Source organism: Hyperolius riggenbachi, chromosome 3, assembly GCF_040937935.1.
Source record: "Hyperolius riggenbachi isolate aHypRig1 chromosome 3, aHypRig1.pri, whole genome shotgun sequence".
Lineage (NCBI taxonomy): Eukaryota > Metazoa > Chordata > Amphibia > Anura > Hyperoliidae > Hyperolius > Hyperolius riggenbachi.
Window position 1 is genome coordinate 234,793,274 of NC_090648.1, and position 20,216 is coordinate 234,813,489.

General features: G+C 42.2%; 1 protein-coding gene across 7 annotated transcripts in view; it reads right to left on the reverse strand.

The window, feature by feature from the left end:
- The window catches only part of TASOR2 (transcription activation suppressor family member 2), a 133,384-nt gene that overhangs the window by 50,570 nt on the left and 62,598 nt on the right, over positions 1-20,216 (reverse strand). For 6 of the 7 annotated variants that reach the window (XM_068275978.1, XM_068275981.1, XM_068275979.1 and 3 more), the window contains 4 exons: positions 14,379-14,555; positions 11,640-12,570; positions 7,491-7,854; positions 2,221-2,484 (listed from right to left, as the gene is read on the reverse strand). In XM_068275978.1, coding sequence (XP_068132079.1) covers positions 2,221-2,484; positions 7,491-7,854; positions 11,640-12,570; positions 14,379-14,555 — 1,736 coding nt within the window. The remainder of the gene's footprint in view (positions 1-2,220; positions 2,485-7,490; positions 7,855-11,639; positions 12,571-14,378; positions 14,556-20,216) is intronic. The other variant, XM_068275982.1, reaches the window with a different exon arrangement.

The following is a 20,216-nucleotide window of genomic DNA, read 5'->3' on the forward strand; positions in this document are numbered from 1 at the left end:
AGTACCTGTAGATTCAATCAGAGCTGTGGAGTCAGAGTTGGAGTCGAGGCGTCGGAGCAATTTTGGGTACCCAGAGTCGGAGTTGGCGATTTTATAAACTGAGGAGTCCGAGTCGGATGATTTTTTGTACAAAATCCACAGCCCTGGTAAGTATTAGACTAAGGAGTCAGAGTCGAGGAGTCAGAGACATTTTGGGTAGTTGGAGTCGGTGGTTTCATGAACTGAGGAGTCGGAAGATTTTTGTACCGACTCCACAGCCCTGGATTCAATCAGTGGGACCAGATATAGTGTTAACAAATGGACAGCCTGACCAAAGGGTAGTATAGGAGATGCATTATTGGCTGGGGAGTGGGAGGCAGAGCTTAGTCAGCTCCATCGGCCATACCTTCCTAGTCAGGAGGGTGTCCCTCAGGTTCTTGGTCACCTCCCTAAGACCCTTTTCCCCCCCGATCATTCAGTTATGGGCTGGTTCAGACGGACGCTTGCAGAGCGTTTACAGCCAGCGTTCAGGGCTTGGTGTTAAACGCTCCCATTCAAGTGAATGGGAGCGTTTGTACCAAGCTTTCAAGCGCGTTTACACAAACGCGGCGTTTGGGTCCCGATTTTCCCTGGCGTTCAAGGAGCCCCTGGAAGCTACATGTAGCTTCCAGGGGAGGTTAACCGCGACGGCTAATGTCCCCCTAGGGGAAGAAAAAACGCGACCGCATCCAAACGCACACGAACGCTGCTGAACGCGACGCCAGCAAACGCAACGCCTCCAAACGTCCGTCTGAACCAGCCCTTAGATGGCAGGCCAGCTCTAGGAAATGTCCTGGTGGTTTTGAACTTCTTCCACTTACAGATGATGGAGGCAACCTACCCCAGATTTGTGTCCGGAGACAATCCGGTCTCGGAGGTCTACAGACAATTCCATTGAATTCATGCTTGGTTTGTGCTCTGACAAGAACTGACAACTGTGAAATCATGTCCAATCAAATTAATTTGCCAGAGGTGGATTCCAATTAAGCTGCAGAAACATCTAAGGGCCCGTTTCCACTTGTGCAGTGTCGCCGCTGATTCCCCGCTGACGAAATCCCATGCGGGTGCGATTCCGCATGCATATTTTACCGTGATTTCGCATGCGATTTTGCATAGGTTAGTATTTATGCGATTTTAACCATGTCACTGCCTGTGTGATTTAACATTAGTTTTTATGCGAAATCGCAGTAAAATACGCATGCCAAAACCGCAGGCAATTTCCCTATTAAATACATTAGCTGCGATTCGCATAGCGGTGTGCGAATTCTGAGGGCTCTTCCGTGCAGATTTCTCCCGCACAGAAGAACGCTCAGGATTACTGACAAGTGGAAACAGGGCCATCCACTTGTATTGGCTATGCGAATCCGCATGTGGACCACGCATGCGGATTCGTGATAGTGGAAAAGGGCCCTTAAAGTAAACCCAAACCAAACATTTTTTTTAACAAAAATATTTAGTTGCACCACTCTGACACATACAAAGCTAAATAAACACTCCTTCAAACCTATGATCATTTCAGTGCATGCTTTTCACCCTTCTCTTTTCATAGCTGGGGTTATACTGGGGGCAGCCATTAGCACTTTCTCCATTGCAGGACACCATCTACTCCACCAGTTTGCCGGAAAAATCACGGCAATTTGAAAGGAAGGGAGGGGTTTGTCCAATAAATGTAAAATATTTTATATTTGTCATCATGCAGCTGAAAAAAAGGCTGCTATTTATTATTATAATTTAGAAAATAGATTTTATTTCTGAAATCTTGTATTTTTAATTTGGGTCCACTTTAAGGATGATCTGGGAAAACAGGATTTCAATTTTGAGTTTCATGGCAAAGGCTGTGAAATACTTATGTACATGTGCTTTTTTTATTTTTAATAAATTTGCCAAATCCTCAAGTAAACATTTTTCACTTTGTCATTATGGGGTGTTGTGTGTAGAATTCTGAGGAAAAAAAATGAATTTACTCCATTTTGGAATACAGCTGTAACATAAAATGTGGAAAAAGTGATGTGCTGTGAATACTTTCAGGCTGTTTCACTGTATAAACTTCCCCTTTCTATACTGTTCAAAAATTGCCTGGATCAATTTAAATGGAAAATAACTGTGTCAGAATCAAATATATACCTCATCAGATCACAGAAAAGAGTTTTGTGATACTTAATTTGGAATAGCCTAAATGTCAGACACACATGGACAGTTTACCTTTTCAGAAGAATCACCAATATCCACACTTTTCTCAGATTTAGAAGTTAGTTCAGTGTTAAACTGCTTGCTGTCACCGATATAGCACACAGTAGGAATATTAGCAGGAACTAGGTTCATGTAATTTGTAGGAGGTGGAGGAATTTTGCTTGTTGGTGTCATTTTGCACATCAGAGTTGTTTGAAGGCTATTTGTGTAAAGTGCACTCACACTGCTCTTGTTATACATTTGGAACATCTCACTTGCCAATTTTATATTATAATCCTGTAATAAAACATTATGCAGATTTTTTTTTTTTTGGTGGGGAATTCATAGGTCTTATCTTATCCTCTCTTAAATATTAACAGAGATTAAGTGCAAGTGTACTACTGTAACAGAAAAAATATATTTACAATCAATGAACCAAGGTTTTAGCAGTGCAAGGGCTCGTTTGCACTAAGCGTTTCTATGCGCATTTCAGCAATGTGTATAGTGCATCACAAGGACATTAGGGCTAGTTCACATGGGCTTCTGCAAAGGCTGTGTTTTTTTTTTTTTTTAGAATGCCAGCATTTAACAGCTTAGCTTTTAATGGCTTTTGAAGGCTTTTAGGAGAGCGTTGCATTTTCTGGGCTTTTGGTGGCTTTTACAGGAAGTATATGGAAAGGCTGGGCTTTTATGGGCTTTCTTTGGCTTTTATGGGCTTTCATTGGCTTTTGCTGGCTTTCAAACGCCTTCTAGGTCCAGGAAGCCAGCCCGGAGCATGTGGGACTCCCCATATGCTGGAGGCCTGACCACCACCGCTTCCTGCTGGGCCTCCCACGTGGAATCCAGAGAGGGTCTTCACCAGCCACAGCCTCCACCAGCCGCAGCCCCCAGCCTGCTCGGCCACCCAGGGTCTACCACTGCCGCGGACCAGGTCAGCCTGCACCACCACCCAGCCCTGTAGATCAGCGATCAGCCTGCATCACCACCCAGCCCTGAAGATCCGCGTGGTGGTGGCCCACCTGGCGATTTCCCACAGGGATGTTCTCTACTCGGACTAACTGTTACCTGCAGCCCAAAAAGAATGCCTCTGTCTCTCTCCCTGCCTTGGCTCTCTCTCTTCTACACTCTTTTAGCTATCTCTTCTCTCCCGCTCTCTCTCTACACTCTCTTCAGGACACACTGCGGGGATCTGGGACTGCTGCGGAGCTGAGCGAGCGCCACCGGTAGACGGCAGGCTGCTCCCCTCACATAGCACTCCTGCCTTCCCCAATGTATATGTATATGTATGTATGTATGTATGTATGTATGTATGTATGTATGTATGTATGTGCTTACTTGTACTACTGTACCTGATTGTATGTGTTGGATTGCATGTATGTGTTTGTACCATCTCCGACCCTGTCGTGCCAAAAATAATTCCGGGTACAACCCCCGTTGTACTTGGCGAAATAAATCGGATTCTGATTCTAGAAGCTGCATATTGATTTTGAGATAAGACGAGATGCTGGGATCAACTGCCAGGCTTTCATGAAAGCCTGCAAAAGCTTTTCCTAAATGCTCCCATTTACTCGCATGGGAGGGCGGTAGATCCCTAAAAACGTTACTATTAAAACGCTGCGTTTAATGCCAGCAAAACGTCTGTGTGAACCAGCCCTAAAAGGGCGTCGTTTGCACTGTCTAATGTCCCCACTAATGAATTGTGCAGCAGTATGTTGCAATAACGGACTGTTGCATGCATTTTGGACCTCATCGTAGTGCTGTCCTATTCACTGTGACTGAATAGGACTGGCACTGAAAATAATGAACTCAACAGTTCATCTGAAATGTCAGAACATTAATTTGATCTTATTAACCTTATATGTTATAAGACTGCACACTGGCATCTTTTGATTTGTGCTGATCACCATTAAGGTGGCCACAGACCATACAATTTTTGAAATATCTGTTTAATTTATTAATTGCAATCAATTTTTCTGACCGATTGTAATATTTCAAAAATCTGACCAATGTACCACACACCTATGTACAATTTTTCACCAATTATGATAAAACTGATTGGAAACTGAGAAAATTGCTGGGGTGTGTATATTAATAAATTGGCAAACACACCATATAATCTTTAAAAAAAATTGGTGACATTTCTGGCATTCCGGATCGATATTAATGGGGAAAAAAAAACGGAAATCCAATCGGATTTTTCAGTCGAATGAAAAAAAAAAAAAAAAAAAGGTTTTGATTTTTTGGGGAGATACAATCGTTTTTATCTAATTGCTGTAAAATCGGATCATTTTATTGTATCGTGTGTGGCCAGTCTGTGCTCCGTTAGGTTGGCCATAATGTAGATCAGAAAATCCTTCATATCATTTTCCATAGTTTACAACTTCTACCATTCAATATTAAATAAGTTTCAGGCAGGAATCTAATCTGGTACTGAGAATGTTACTACCACTAGTTTTGTACTGCTCAATGTATGAAAAGACAATCGCGTAACACTTCCATTTGTGCTCTGGCCCACTTAATCCATTCATGAATGGCCTTTCCTGCTCAGTGTTCAATTGATGCTGAACATTGATCAAGCCGGCCTTAATTTGCAATAGAATTTATCTGGATTCAATGTTTATAAAGAATTCGACATTTAATATAGATTTGTATAGTTTACCATTGTGCCACTAACACACCTCTGATCCACCACATCATGTTCTGTGGGATCTGGTGCCAAGATGGTAGTAGCAATTAAATAAATTCCTGTAGGTTGCAGAGTGGTGTCTCCCCAAGAATCAGAATGAATGCATTCCCGGTACATCCCACTGATGCTCAATCAGACTGAGATCTGGGCAATTTGGAGGCCAAAGAAAATGTGATTCATTACAGACAGTCAGTTTCTTTCATTGTTCCATGGTCCACTTCTACAAGCCTGCTGTAGGTGCTTTTGGCAGTGGACAGGGGTCATCATGGGCTTGTCTGTTGCAACATTGGGGTGTATTCACTAAACTGCAGTCAGCCGAAAAACATGCGCAAAGTCTTACCGCATGATGAGTAGCATGTAATGCAATATACTACATGCAATGCATCACGCTCTACTCATCGTGTGCAAGACTTTACACATTCTGCTTACTGCAGTTCAGTGAATACACCCCATAGTCTCTCATACAACAGGCTGTATTTCCTCCCCATACATATTTGTGAATTTAGGCATCAGCTGCCTAATTGCAGCCTGGTTCACCGGTACCTTCATTGGATCACCTTTGTAGGCACAACCTGCTGCATATCAGAAAACCCAACAAGACCTGCCTTTTGAAAGTGCTCTGACCCAGTGTCTAGCCATCGGGATTTGTCAGTTGTCATATTTGCTCAGATTCTTATGTTTGCCAAGGTTTCCAGCTTCCAAGTCACATTCAAAATCGGATTCACTTGCTGCCTTATCTACCCTCTCTTTGACAAGTACAATGGTGACAACAAAACCAATATTACGCACTTCACCTTGTAATGTTGTGGCTGATTGGTGTAGATTACCCAGAACTTAATTATGTGGGGTAAATTAGGCTTTGGTATATAGTTCCCCAAGCAGTAACCGCAAAGCAAATGGATACGGCTTGTTCAGTCTGGCGTTAGATGGATTTCTCTAATCATTGTTCTGGGTGGGAAGAACACAAGTAGCCAATACAAATGTATCAGCAGCTGCAGCCTAAATGTATCTACATGCTTCTGAGTCAACAAACTGCACCACCAACAGAAAGCTGTGGAAGAAGTCACTTAGCTCAATTCATTTATCTCACCAAGGGATGGAGATGCTTCCAACACTTGTGTGAAATAGGCATGTATTTTTCATCAAGTCCAGAATTTGCTACTTTTTTTTATGGGTACTAGGTATGCAGGTTATTGTCCTTTATCAATCTCACCTGCTAGCTAGCCTTCATTTATGTTATCTGTGTCAGTTACATTAAAACTGATCTTAGACATCAAATATTGTATGTGCAGGAATGAAATATGACCAAAATGTAAAGTTCATGAGCTGGCTGTAGCATAACCATGTGTACATGTTCAACTTGTTCTTATGCAGCAAACATGGTTGGCATACATAGTTCTGTATATAGGGAATGGGAAGAGGAAGCACTGACAGACATCCCAAAATACTGTTTATTTTACCAGCATGACCAGTGAATTTCTCCCCCGATATAAGCTGACTGACGAGGTTGATGCCACAAATTTTTCCTGCATTTACATCATGTCTATCACCATGCTAATAATAATAACTGAGAACAACTTATTACTGGAATGCGATATTACTTTTCCATATTTGAGGGCCTGTTCACAATTTTCTGCATTTCACTGCACGAAAAAGTGCTTCAAGCAGAAATACCACTCCCTCCCACTTCATTACTTCAATTGCTTGCAATTTTAAATCCACATTCCAGGAATTTTGTTTTTAAAATTTGCCTTTAACCTAATTCGCAAAATAGTTGAGAACGATCATCCTTAAATTGTCGATGTACCGATGCTTAAACATAATGACTTTGTACACATAGGCCTCAATTCACTAAGCTTTATCAAACACTTTAGCGAACGTTTGATAATTTACCTCATGGGTAAAATCTAATTTTTAATTCACTAAGGTTTTACAGATTTATTGAATGTTTTATCCATAAACCATTCGATAAATATATAACACTTTAGTGAATTCAATTTTAGATTTTAACCATGAGGTAAATTATCAAACATTCGGTAAAGTGTTTGATAAAGCTTAGTGAATTGAGGCCATAGTGACTTTGTTACTGCATACCATTAAATAATGCCTCTTATTTTCAGCCTGCTACTGCTTTAAATTTTAGGAGCTATATAACTGAATATGTTAAATATTTGTTTGTGCAAATTTCTGACTGCGAAAGGTTCCCCTCTCTCATCTATTTCAACTACAATATCCAAAAATCATGACTATGATTTTCAATATAGGCTTCTTCAATGTACTTTTCCTCCTAAGTTTTCTCCTAGGAGATCGTTTTTCATCTTCGGTTTGCAATTTTTGCTTGCTGGTGGCTTAAAAGGCAGTTTATCAATAAAATGTGAAAATATCACCTAGGGAAAAAAAAACTTAGGAGAAAAATTGAATTGCACATGGCCCATTTTATTCTAGTTTAGCAATGATCTAAAGATTAATCTGTATACAACAAAACAGGCAAAGCCGTAGTAGCTGAACTTAGCTATGACTATTGAACAGTTTCACTAGTTCAACCACAAAAATACAGCATGTACATTCTTATTCCGTTAATATAATTCAGATCGTTACTTCTCTTAAGCTTTCTTACCTTCCTGCGTACACTTGAGGCAAGACTTAGATCTTCAGCAGGACTGCTACTGGGATCTTTCTCCACTTCATCCAGTGCTGAGGAGTCAGGGGACATTTTAGAGGATATTTCATATCTATTCATCATAGGAACACTGCTACTGTTCGTATCTGCAGGGCTCATCAAAGTGTCAGAATCCACAATCTCATAAAATGGATCAAGCACTGTGTTGATTGAGACATATTTGGCTGGGTTACTATGTTCCACCACCTTCCTAGAGCTGCAGCTCACTGGCTGGCTCTGCTTACTATAAAACAGGGCTAACCACATGTGCAGGATGATCTTCACATCTTCCACTTTCTCCTTTAAGTGAGGGTTCCACGGTCTAATACGGTAAAAAGAAAAAGATAAAACCACACACTATACTTTATAGTAAACATTTTTTTTTTTAACTAAACCACATTCAGTTATTTGATGCAGAAAAGCCTCAAGCTCTAGTTCAAACATTTTTGTTTTTTTTTGTTTCTTTTTAGAAATGCAGTAACACAGTGGTGGTTCTCAGTGATGATCGCAGTGCCGATCTATAGTGTACGGTCGGCTTAGCATTTAGGGAGAGGGGCAGGCGGCAATACGTATCACAGCAATGCCTCCCCACAGTGACTGACAATTTAATCATTCACTGTGAAGTACTATACTATGAGATATGGGTGGATCTTGAGTGCAGTTGCCTCCACCCCTTATAACACCAATTGGGTTACTGCTAAGAACAGGTGATCCCACTGAGGGCATGGAAAAAGGAGGAGAGGAGGAGGGGCTGAGGAGTAAGATGGGGCCTGCATTCTGTCCACTTGTGGTAAATTGAATTGACTGGAAAAGAAAGGCACCCATCTGACAACATAAGGTACTCCAGTAACAGCTGTATCAGAACAAAAACCCAAAGTTAAAAGCGTTGCCTGCAAGCTTGGAGATAATGGGTTTTATACGTATATGTAATAAACCTGGAGAAAACTGAGAAACTGAGCAATAAGGCAAGAATGTCTTGGTAAGAGATTGTTACTCTGGCTGACAGAAAACCTGTTGGGAGGTGGAGACAGCCATCAATACAATACTCCACCGAACTTCACTTGCAACATCAATAAAAGAGCACTCATTTAGAAAAAGGCACTTCAAGGATACCTGAAGTGAGAGAAAAGCTGCCATATTTATTTAATCTTAAACAATGCAAGTTGCCTGGTTGTCCTGCTGATCCACTGCCTCCAATACTTTTAAGCCTGGTACGCACTTTCAATTATGATTGACCAATCACTGACCAATCTTACCACCTCTATATAGTATGAGAGCTTACCCACACAATCTGCTTACAGGATTCAACATTTGTTGACCTTCATACTATATGGAGGTGGTAAAATTGGTCAGTAATTGGCCAATCAATATTGAAGGTGTTTAGTCATATGGCAGCCTTCATATCCCTCTCACTTCAGGTACATTTTACTGTGAGAAACTACATTTTCTGATGAAACCAAGGTTAAATTGTCTGGCCTGAAATCTCAGCTTCACATCTATAGATAAGGAACTGTTCATGGCCTGTGCAATACCATTCCAGCAGTTAACATGTACCTGGGATGGGGCAGGAGAAAAAAAATTATACATACCTGGGGCTTCCTCCAGACTAATCGCTCCCTTGTAATCTGCCCCCTGGATTCCTCTGCAAATGGAAAGTCCTCCAATCTGGGCCAGATGGTGTAGGCGCAGTCTGACAGCACGTGCTCCCCTTTCCACACCCAGGAGCATTCTGCAATGGGGGTGGATGCACGCGGCTCGGTCGGGCACTCACAGTTCACCCCAGACCGGAGGATTTTTCAGGGCAAACTGTGGAAGATCCAGGTGGCGCAGGAGGATGGCAAGGGAGTCATCACCTGGAGGAAGCCTCAAGTGTATATATATATATCCACTGGCTTCCTATCCAGTCCAGAATCAGATTCAAGATATTGTGTCTGACCTACAAATCCATCCACAAAACCTGTCCAACCTACATTTCTGATCTTACTCAGAGATACACACCAAGCCGCTCACTCCGCTCCTCCAATGAACTTCGCCTGACCGTCCCCCGCATCACCCAGTCCCATGCACGCCTCCAAGACTTCTCAAGAGCCGCTCCGACACTATGGAACTCCCTACCTCCACCCATTAGGGCAGCCCCCTCCTTCAACACCTTCAAGAAGGCCCTCAAAACTCACCTTTTCACTCTTGCCTATCACCCCTCACAATTGCTCTAAACCCACAGCCGACTCTGGTCCCCTACCTCTCGTGTCCCTACCGCTCCCTCTAGATTGTAAGCCTTTGGGCAGGGTCCTCACTCCTTTTGTGTCCTACCTGATCATGCACCTCTATTACTGTGCACCCATGCTATGCATTTGAGTGAACCTAACTTGCCTAACTCCATGCTCCCATCCAGTGACTAAGCATTACCTTGTACTCATACTGTGCTGTGTGATCTGGTTTTCTTGTATTCCTGTATTGTCATATTGCTGTTTGTCACCCCTAAATATTGTCTGTAACCTAAATTAATGTCCAGCGCTGCGTAATATGTTGGCACTTTATAAATACAACAAATATATATATATATATATATATATATATATATATATATATATATATATATTGTGTAGTTGAAGCATGGTGGCTACAGCATCATGTTGTAGAGCAAGGGTGGATAATGAGATGTAAATAATGGAGTTCATGCAGACTTCTAGAACTTTGTTATGAAAATGTATGCAGCTTGAAGACAAAGCAATCGAATCCCACTTTAGATTATTTTGATCAGTCAGCTTTTAAGCTGCATAAACGCAGGATTCTTTGCATCTCATTGACCATCCCTATTGTGGAGCATTTCAGCTAGGATTGGAAAAGAGATCTCTGTGGCAGTGTGAGGAAGATTTTTTATTGATAAGGTGTAAAAATATCACCTAGGAAAAAACTTAAAGGGGTTCTCTTGCTTGTTTTAAAAAACAAAAACTGACACTTACCTGGGGCTTCTATCAGCCCCCTGCAGCTGTCATGTCTTGTGCCATCCTCCGATGCTCCATTCCCCGTCGCCGGCATTGGTCTAATTATTCGTCTAACTAGACCAATGGAACTGCGAGGCCTGCAGTTCGGTAAACTTCCAACACATTTCATAGGGAAATCTATTGAAAATCTGTGTGCAGTATAAGTGGTAATTCAATCCCCCTCTGATCAGATTCAGATCAGAGAGGGACTTATCTGTTTGCCTCGTTGTATGGCAATCTAACTGTGTATAGCCACCTTTACCACCTCTATAAAATGGAGGGTACAATTCAAGATCAGCCTACTGACATTTAAATCACTACATAATCTGGGCCCTGGATACATGAAAGAAATGTTACAGCTACGTAGCAATCCCTGCAATCTCAGATCCACAGGTTCTAATCTAGTCATACCCAGAGTCCACCTGGAAACTTATAGTCCCAGAGCCTTCTGACATGCTGCTCCTACGTTATGGAATTCCTTACCTCAGCAGATCAGGGCAGCTCCATCTCTGGACATGTTTAAATCCAGACTGAAAACACACCTGTTCATTTTTGCATTTGTAGAAATATAAATTTTTGTTGCGTTATCATCCTACCACTAACTACTGAACCTGAGAGAGCCTTAGTGCTTTGAGTCCTATGGAAGAAAAGTGCTATAGAAATGTTATTGTTACCTACCAAAACATCTGTAATCCTGAAAAGCTATCTGTGTGATTAACTTTATAGGAAGAAAAAAATAGGAAGGTTGGAGCTTAGCTTGCTGTACAGAAGGAATGTTTTACATTATGCATCTTGATCACAGATACTTCCTCAGTTTAGTGTCTGGGGCGTGAAGAAATTAAGCACACTGATGAGGCCATTGATGTGACTTCTTCCTGTAAGCAACTGCCAAGAATTAAGCTTGCCACTATCCATACACTCTTGCCATATCTATCTAATACAAGGACCAAGAGACTGAGAAATATTCTAAACAGGTTCTTTAAGTATGCACTCATAATACATGAAAGTAGTAAAATTGCTTTAGCCAGATAGCACATTTCAGTGCACTAGAAGCTTATGGGCTAATAAAGGAGGACTTATTTTTCAAAGTATAAATGGTACATTATAGTAGAGTAGGACTTACCCATGTAATGCTCGATTTATTGTTTTTTCTAGTGGATCAGTGGTAAACTTGCTGTCCAAATCAAAATCATATTTGCCCCCCCACCTGAACGTGATGTGAAAGTTGTCCTGGAACTTTAATACTGCCCGTGGCTCTGTTGTCTTGGCAGGACTTGCGTCATCACTGTCTACAAGTACCAGTTCTCCTGGTGAATCATCAGGTGACTGTTCCAACTCCTTACTATTTGGACTTGTGACTGATGGCTCAGTGACACTCAGAACAGACTTTTCGTATAACTCTTTTAGGACTTTATCACAGGTGTCATCTAAGGGAAGCTGGGAATAAGAATGTTCTAAACAAATCTTACTTGTGGCATTATTCCGTGCTTTTGCCTTAGCGGCTGCAGCAAGCACTTTGTAGGATGGTGGCTTTTCAAAGATTGGAGTTGTAACATTCCCCAGACTGAAATCATTTTTAGATGGCTCTTTTTCAGAGTCAGATGCCTCTCCAGGCTCAGTACTGGACTGTAAAGGGAGGCTGCAGTCTTTCTGGGATTGTTCTACAGTAGAAGCGCCATCATCTTCATGAACCTTCTCTGGGACCTCAGATTCACTTTCAGGGACAGTGCCCTCATTGTTTATGTAAGGAATGCTGGAGGATCCAAACGAATTCAAAGCCAAGTCAGCAAGCAGATTTAATGCATGAGATTCATACATGCTTATCCTCTTCTCCATGATTGTATTGTCAGGTACTGGTGCTGGATGACTTGACTGCTTAGCGTCCAAATTAAGATCTGCGCTGGATTTACTGAATGAGCCGCTGTCTTCAAAGGAAGCATTTTTATTTCTTTCCGCTGCATCTTTATATTGCCTCCTGGTTTGTTCTTTGTATTTCATTATAGGGGTTTTCATTTCTTGTTTGGAGTTTGCTTGTGATGATTTATTCTTGTTACCTGTACGATGATAGAAGGAAAACTCAAACCAAAGGAAAAAAAATAAAAAAAAATACACACTGAACTCTACATCTCCAATCCTATTTAAATGTCCTATATTTACAGAGGATAGGACATATAATGAAAATTCCACAAGTGGTAAAATACAGTGTTCTCCCCAGGCTCTATTAGCCAGGTGCTCCACCCGGCTAATTTTCGTGAGCACCCGGCTTTCATCAGCTCACCTCCTCATCCACCTTCTATGCTGTAAGCAGAGTTACGCCGGCCCTGTATTCCCCCATTGCGCCCAGCCAAATTTTCATGCCACCCAGCTAGAAAGAAAATTTCTGGGGAGAACACTGAAATAGCTAAATTATATTTTTAAACGCAGTTGGAGACTTGACTTATAACAGGCTGCTTTCTCATTAACGTTTCTAAATATCAAGATATTAGTACTAATAAAGACTGCTAAGAATAACCAGGGTGATGCTGAACACCTTAATAGCTTCAGCAGTCACCTAACCTTAACACTGAACTATTGAGTGGTTCTAGAGTACTACAAAGAGAGTAATTTCTTTTCATCAACATTCCTCTGAGAACTAGAGGCACTTCCTCCGGTTACAGGATACAAACCCCACAATGCACACATCGACATTTGTATGACCACTATGCAAGAATGCATTCTAAAGACAGAGGGTAGCCCTATTCATTAGACAGGCCATGGTATTTATATGTTCTTAGGTGTCCCAAGTAGTTTGACCACCCTCTGTGTATTATAGTTCTTTTTTTAACAGCCCTTAGTGACCACACAATAGCTTTACCGAGATGAAAGGTTTGTAAGGGGAAAAAATTGCTAAAATAAATACAAAAGAAGTAAAGCTGGCTATATACTTTTAAATTTTCACCCAATGTTCCAAAACGTTTGATTCCTTTCCAAAAGGAATACATTTAAAAGGAATCGATTACTACCATACACTGCACATTAATTTCCAATAGATTCCAGCAGGGGATCTATTAAAAATCGGCCGAATTGCACTGTTCAATGCAGTGCAAAGCTATAGGCCATTGATCTGCCAATTCTCTTGCCCCACCCCCTAATTTTTTACAACTTTACATCCTGTCTGATCGATTTTTTAATCGATTTTTGTTAAAAATGTATCAATCTAACATTCTGAGGAATCGATGAGTGTATGGCCACCTTAAAGGGAACCCGAGGTGGGGATCTAAATTAAAATATTTAATGCTATCTGATCCAGGGGGCTGGGCTGATCAGGTAGCCACCGTCCACAACGCTCTCTGCTGCTCCTGTAGCCTGCAGTGGGTTAGTTTTGTCATTTCACGACGATGGAAGAAGCTGTTCTAGGTCTCACACACAGGGAGACGGGAGAGCGACCAGGGAGAGACAGAGCTGCCCAATGGCATCTGGGGAAGGCTTGCAAGAACGCCGCCAGTGGGCGTTTGAGTTAGGAATACCTCTCCTCCCTTACCCCCTCGAGATTAGTGACAATTGCTTGTTGCTAATTTTGTGGGGGTGATAGCGTGGTACCGGAGGGGGGGGGGGGGGGGTACAAAGGCATGTCCTGCAGCAGGGAACATGCCTCTGCGTCCCATCTGCCCCCTACCCCCACCTCGGGTACACTTTCACAAGTCATGCATCTCCAAATGTAATTTGAATGGGTGTTTTTAGTAAAGCTGTGGATTCAAGAATTGAAAAAAAAACCTTTTTTGCATTGTTGTGATCCTCCTATTCAATCATTTCCTAATCAAAGCATAAAACTTGCATGCAAAAAAAAAAAAAAAAAAGAAAAAAAAAAAAAAAGTTTTCCAACCTGCATCACTGGTCTTGCCTTTAGCTGATCTATCAAGTGCAGGGGATGGTTCTGCTTTAGATTTCTTTTTTGTTTTCTTGACTTTTCTTTGCTCTTTAACCTTTTTGCTAGGAACTTCAGTTTCTGTTGAGCTGATATTCTCCTCATTCACAAATTCGGCAGTCAGAACTTCAGCTCCTAGTGAAACAAAATCATTTAAAAGGAAAATTCCACCTCAGTGTTTTTCATTGTTTTTAAGTGCATATAAATTATGAGCACAACTGTGGAAGATAGGAGGTGTACTTTCAAACTTACACATTGCATTGGAATTGACATCAGTCACATAGCAACTGCGATTATATTGTAAAGCCACGTTCACAATAGTGAGTTAGCAGAATCTGTCAGAATAATGCAAAGCATGCTGTGAGGTACTGGACCGTGTGTAGTTGCGGTGAAGCACTTAATGTACTGTATGCATCGCATAGCAGAATTCAATTTGGTGCCACTCACTTGATAAGCGTTGAAGTGTTGAAAATCAGTAAAAAACAAACAAAAAAAAACCACACACAACAAAAAAACCTCAAGTCTATCTGCAGCAAATGACTCATGCAGCAAGGAAGGAATTTCTGGAGAGGCTCATATCAACTGGACTTAAAATTATTGCAATTTAGAAAGTCTTAGGTGGCTACGTTTTTATTTTTTTTTTTTATTTTTTTTTTAACAAAAACTGAAATGCCCATTCTTTGTCCTAAGACCAAAATTGCACTCCTACTAGGTATCCTAAAACACACTGCCTTTATATATTTTATCGTATACTACCCCTCCTCTTGTTTCCCTCCATTTCCTTTAGATTGTAAGCTCGCAAGGGCAGGGCTCTCTCCCCTTTTTGTGTCTTGGAAATCATTATACATTTTATTCATCATGTTATTTTTATCACTGTCATTACCACTTCTGTACTTTGTATTCTGTATGCTGTATCATTTTTTTTGTTATTATGTACCCCATGTTTGTTTCTTACTTTGTAAAGCGCCACAAAATATGTTGGCGCTTTATAAATCAATAATAATAATAATAATTCTTAATAAAAGGAACTGCAAGTCAAGGCTACACATGCAAACTAAATGATCACATGTAAAACATCATCCTCTTTACAGAGACTCTAACATAAAAAAGTGCCCCAGTGGGTACTTACCTCGGGAGGGTGAAGCCTCAGGATCCTATTGAGGGTTCCCTCGTCGTCCTCCCTCCCACAGTGGTCTCGCTGGGCCCCTCGTAAGACACAGCCGACAATTTGTTGTGCAGTAGCGCCTGCAATATTTACCTTCCCCGGCTCCAGCGCAGGCGCAGTAGCGGCTCTCGGCTCGGGCTAAGGTGGAAATAGCCAATCCCAATCGGGTCCACTCAACTGCGCAGGCGACTTGCGCCTGCACAGTAGAGCGGACCTGATTGGGACCGGCTATTTCCACCTTAGCCCGAGCCAAGAGCCACTACTGCGCCTGCGCTGGAGCCGGGGAAGGTAAATATTTACATGCCCGCTGTTCGGGACATTTAGGGCTGCCACCGTGGGACGGAGGAAGCCTTAGTAGGATCCAGAGGCAAGTATCCCCCATAGGCACTTTTTTATGTTACAGGTTTCCTGTAAGAGAACCGTACTGTATTTTTTAGACTGCCTTTTCAGAAAGAGATCTTCAAATTTATTTTGGCCTTCTACAAAAAAAATAAATAAATAATAAATAAAAAAAAAAATATATTCTGCAGGTTTTGACTCTCCATGACTTACGGATCTGTACATATTTACAATGCACATAAAGGTCTACAGCAGTTGAAGTAGGATTAGCCCAGGTTTATCTTGTCCTCTCTCCCCTTGTGACATGTGCCTGGTACACTACTAGTGATTCAGGTTTATGAAGACTGGACCCGGCAGGGAACAGGATTCAACCCCTTGGGTGACAGTTTACACAAGTTACACAGGATAGAGGAAGGCTGACAGCGTGGAGCAGGTGGGAGTAGGAAAGCAATTCACTCAGCCAGCATAATCTGTCTTGCCAAAGCACTGAGGGGTCACTGTATAAACGTTAAATTCTCATCAAAGGCAGCCACGATCAGCCGCCTTGTCCAAGGATCACCTAGAAGTGTAAACCACTATACTGTCTGAGGGAGGTGAGTAAATGCAGGGGCTGCTGCAGGCTCTAAGGTTATGATTTTTTTCTTGATTTAGGCTTCTTGCACACCAAGACGTTGCATTAGGTGGCACGTTAAGGTCGCATAACGTGCACCTAACACAACGTATGGTGCTGCAAGAGCCGACGGTAGAGTGAGCCGCGTTAGGCGGCTCGAGTCCTATAATGTCTACCAGAGTGGCGCTGATTGGCCAGCGGGACCACGTGATGCGGAGCGAGACACTCCGCATCACGTGGTCCCGCCGGCCAATCAGCGCCCGCCAGTGCAGTGAATATTAAGTAGCCATGTGCGCGGCTACTGTAGCTGGCTCTCCCCGCCTCCTCCGCCCCCCACTGCGCATGTGCAAACAGTCTAACGCGGCTATAGCCGCTTCAACGCCGTAGCATGCTGCACTTTGCACAGAACGTGCAGCGTTACATGTAACGCAACGTGGGCTGTGTGAACAGCCCACTTGTGTTACATTGCTGTGCGTTGGGGGAGCGTTACAGGCGCACTAACGTGCGCCTGTAACGTCTTGGTGTGCAAGCAGCCTTAAGGGTCAACAAGCGAGATAAAACATTGGCCACTTTTAGACCCTAAAATCAGGAAAGAATCATACCACCAGGGGGGTTAATAAATCTGCAATGTCAGTCCATTTTAAACAGATTTCAGGTTTTGAGCAACAATAGCGAATGGCTTCTTATACTTCTTAGATGCTTTACTTAAAGTGGATCCGAGGTGAACTTTTATTCATTGCATAATTGTGTTCCTTTCCTATTGTTTATAGGGCATTCCTCAAGCCAAATACATTTTTGTTTTTGTTTTAATACTCCAATTCCCTATAAACTAAATAAACCACGCCCACAGGTTTTCAGAGACCCTTGGCAGTAGCAAGGGCTCATGGGAGCTCAGTCTGGGCAGGAGGAGGAGGTGTTAAGGTAGCCATACACTGGTCGATTTGCCATTAGATCGACCAGCTGACAGATCCCTATCTGATCGAATCTGATCAGAGAGGGATCGTATGGCTGCCTTTACTGCAAACAGATTGTGAATCGATTTCAGCCTGAAACCGATCACAATCTGTTGAGCTACTCCTGCCGCCTGTCCCCCCCGTATACATTACCTGATGCTGGCTCCCGGGCATCTTCTCCGCGCTGCACGGCTCTGTTCCGGCTCCATCCCGGCGCTTCCTGTGTCACTCCGTGACCAGGAAGTTCAAATAGAGCACCCTCTATTTGAACTTCCTGGTCACTGCAGTGACACAGGAAGCGCCGGGATGGAGCCGGAACAGAGCCGTGCAGCGCGGAGAAGATGCCCGGGAGCCAGCATCAGGTAATGTATACCTGATCGGATCGGCCGCCGCTAGCGGGGCGCTCCCTACCCGCGGGTGATCGAGGGTAATTTCCTGCACGGCGCGATCGACGGACCGATCCGATTTCGGGAGGAAATCGGATCAGCGGGTGCGTTTACCGCGAACGATTGGCAGCAAATTCGATCCCAGGATCGAATCTGCTGTCGAAACGCCCGCGAATCGGGCCAGTGTATGGCCACCTTTACTAGCCATTGAATTTCAGATGCAGAAGGGAGGAGGAGGGGGGGATTAGGTTTTTTCACAGGCTGAATGTTCAAGATACAGATAAGCCTGCCTCTGTGTAATGTTTACAAACAACATGGCTGCTGTCGTATCACAGGAAGAAATAATAATTTTCTATTAAAGCCGTTTGCAGCTAGATTTGCTGTGTAAACTATCTAAACTTTAGATAAGCTATCTATATAGCTTATCTAAAGTTTTTCATCTCGGATCCGCTTTAAGGGATCTTAAGCTCCAAGTACAATTTCCGAGAAAGGAGTGGAATTCCATTGTCACTACTGCATATTTCCAAGTTGTATTATGGGTCAAACAATAGAAAAATATAAGCTATAACGAAGCAAGAGGATGAGTCAGGATACCCAACTCCACACATAGTATGATACATCTACATTATGTTTTAGTTAACTAAAATACAATGTAGATTTATCATGCAGATAGACAGATAAAACAGTAATTTGCTTACTTCTATAAACCCCAATTTTGTGTGGACTGAAACCCCATTTTTTACGAACGGCTCAAATGAAAATAAAATTTGGAGGTAAGCTGTAAAACGGCAAAAAAAACAAAAAAAAAAAAAAACCCTATGTCTTCTCTTACTGGAGTTGCTTCCACTAGAGTCCTCCCAAGAGAAAGACCAATCTATTTAATCCACTGAGGAAACACACTTGCACAGCACCATCATTCTCCCTAAAGTGTTCTCTAGATTTGTGTCAGTGTAGATAGCAAAGTAAGGATAATTACATGTGAATCCTCATGAGGAATGCATAATATGTAAACACTGCTAAATAAATAAAAATATATAATACAAATTATGTTTGCAACCTCAACTAAAACAATATTTCAGAATGGTAGAAGTGTTGGGAAACACCATTCACTGGGTAGAATTTACATGGGCTTTAACCTGGACCTAAACTTAAAACAAGCATCTAATGTGTTGGTGTTAATAGAACACATCCGTAAATCCTGAAGCCTTTTTCTAAAAAGTCGATGCAATTACCTGCTTCTTGAAGATTTTGATATAAACAATGAGTGACATGCTGCCTCTGCAGAATTCCTAAGACTCTGGTGTTGCCTGCCATATGACATAAGTGGGCATGTTTAAATCTTTTACAGGCTTTTTTCAGAGACATGCAAAGTAGGGGTCATTCTCTATCACCCTTGATTGGTTACAATCAAGTTAGATGCCTCCTACAGACAGATCAGGTCAATTTGCCACAGGGATCAGCAGGCGTCTACAGTAATGACGAATTAAGGCCCTATTTTAGCCACTGAGGAAGTAGAAAGACCCCTGTGAAACCGATGTTGGGCCGATCCTTCACCTCCGCTGTGTTGTGAGGTTTCCATAACAACTGCAGTAAAATAACCTTTGAACTGGTACCTGGCGCTGGACGAAGGACAAATTTAAAAACCCCAGCCCTGCTGGTTCTCGAGGTTCCTGCACAGAAGTCGTTCATGAGGTCCCCTCTCAACCCTACAAATTTGGGCTCCGTAGGGCTGCATCTTTGCACTCTTAACCAATCAGTGAGCTGCATTAACCTCACATCGGGGCTTCCACAACACATGAGCAGGCATGGTTATGCTGGTGCAAAGCTAATACATACAAGCTATTCCACCTTTTCATCAGCATGAAATGGAGGCATCCTGAACTGGGACAAAGGGGAGGAAAATCACAGAAGCTAATTTAAACGTTTGAACCTAAAGAAACTTATCTTAGGGAAAAATTAATCAATACACTATAAATTTTGGTTTAGGTCCACTTCAATGTTGCTCAGCACATCCCAAAGTAGAAAGAGACAGGGTTCTTTGTTCATTAAACATCTGAAGACCATTACATGCCTTCTTGTATATTTTCAGTGTATATTTTAAGAGAAACAGTCTTGTATAGCATCCCTTAGAATACCCTCAGTTTACACAAAACTGATGTTAAAGGACAACTGAAGTGAGAAGAGCATGGAGGCGGCCATATTTATTTCCTTTTAAACAATACCAATTGCCTGGAAGCCCTGCTGATCTATTTGGCTGCAGCTGTGTCTGAATAACACCAGAAACAAGTGTGCAGCTAATCTGGTCAGATCTGACAGTGTCAGAAAAATCTGATCTGTTGCATG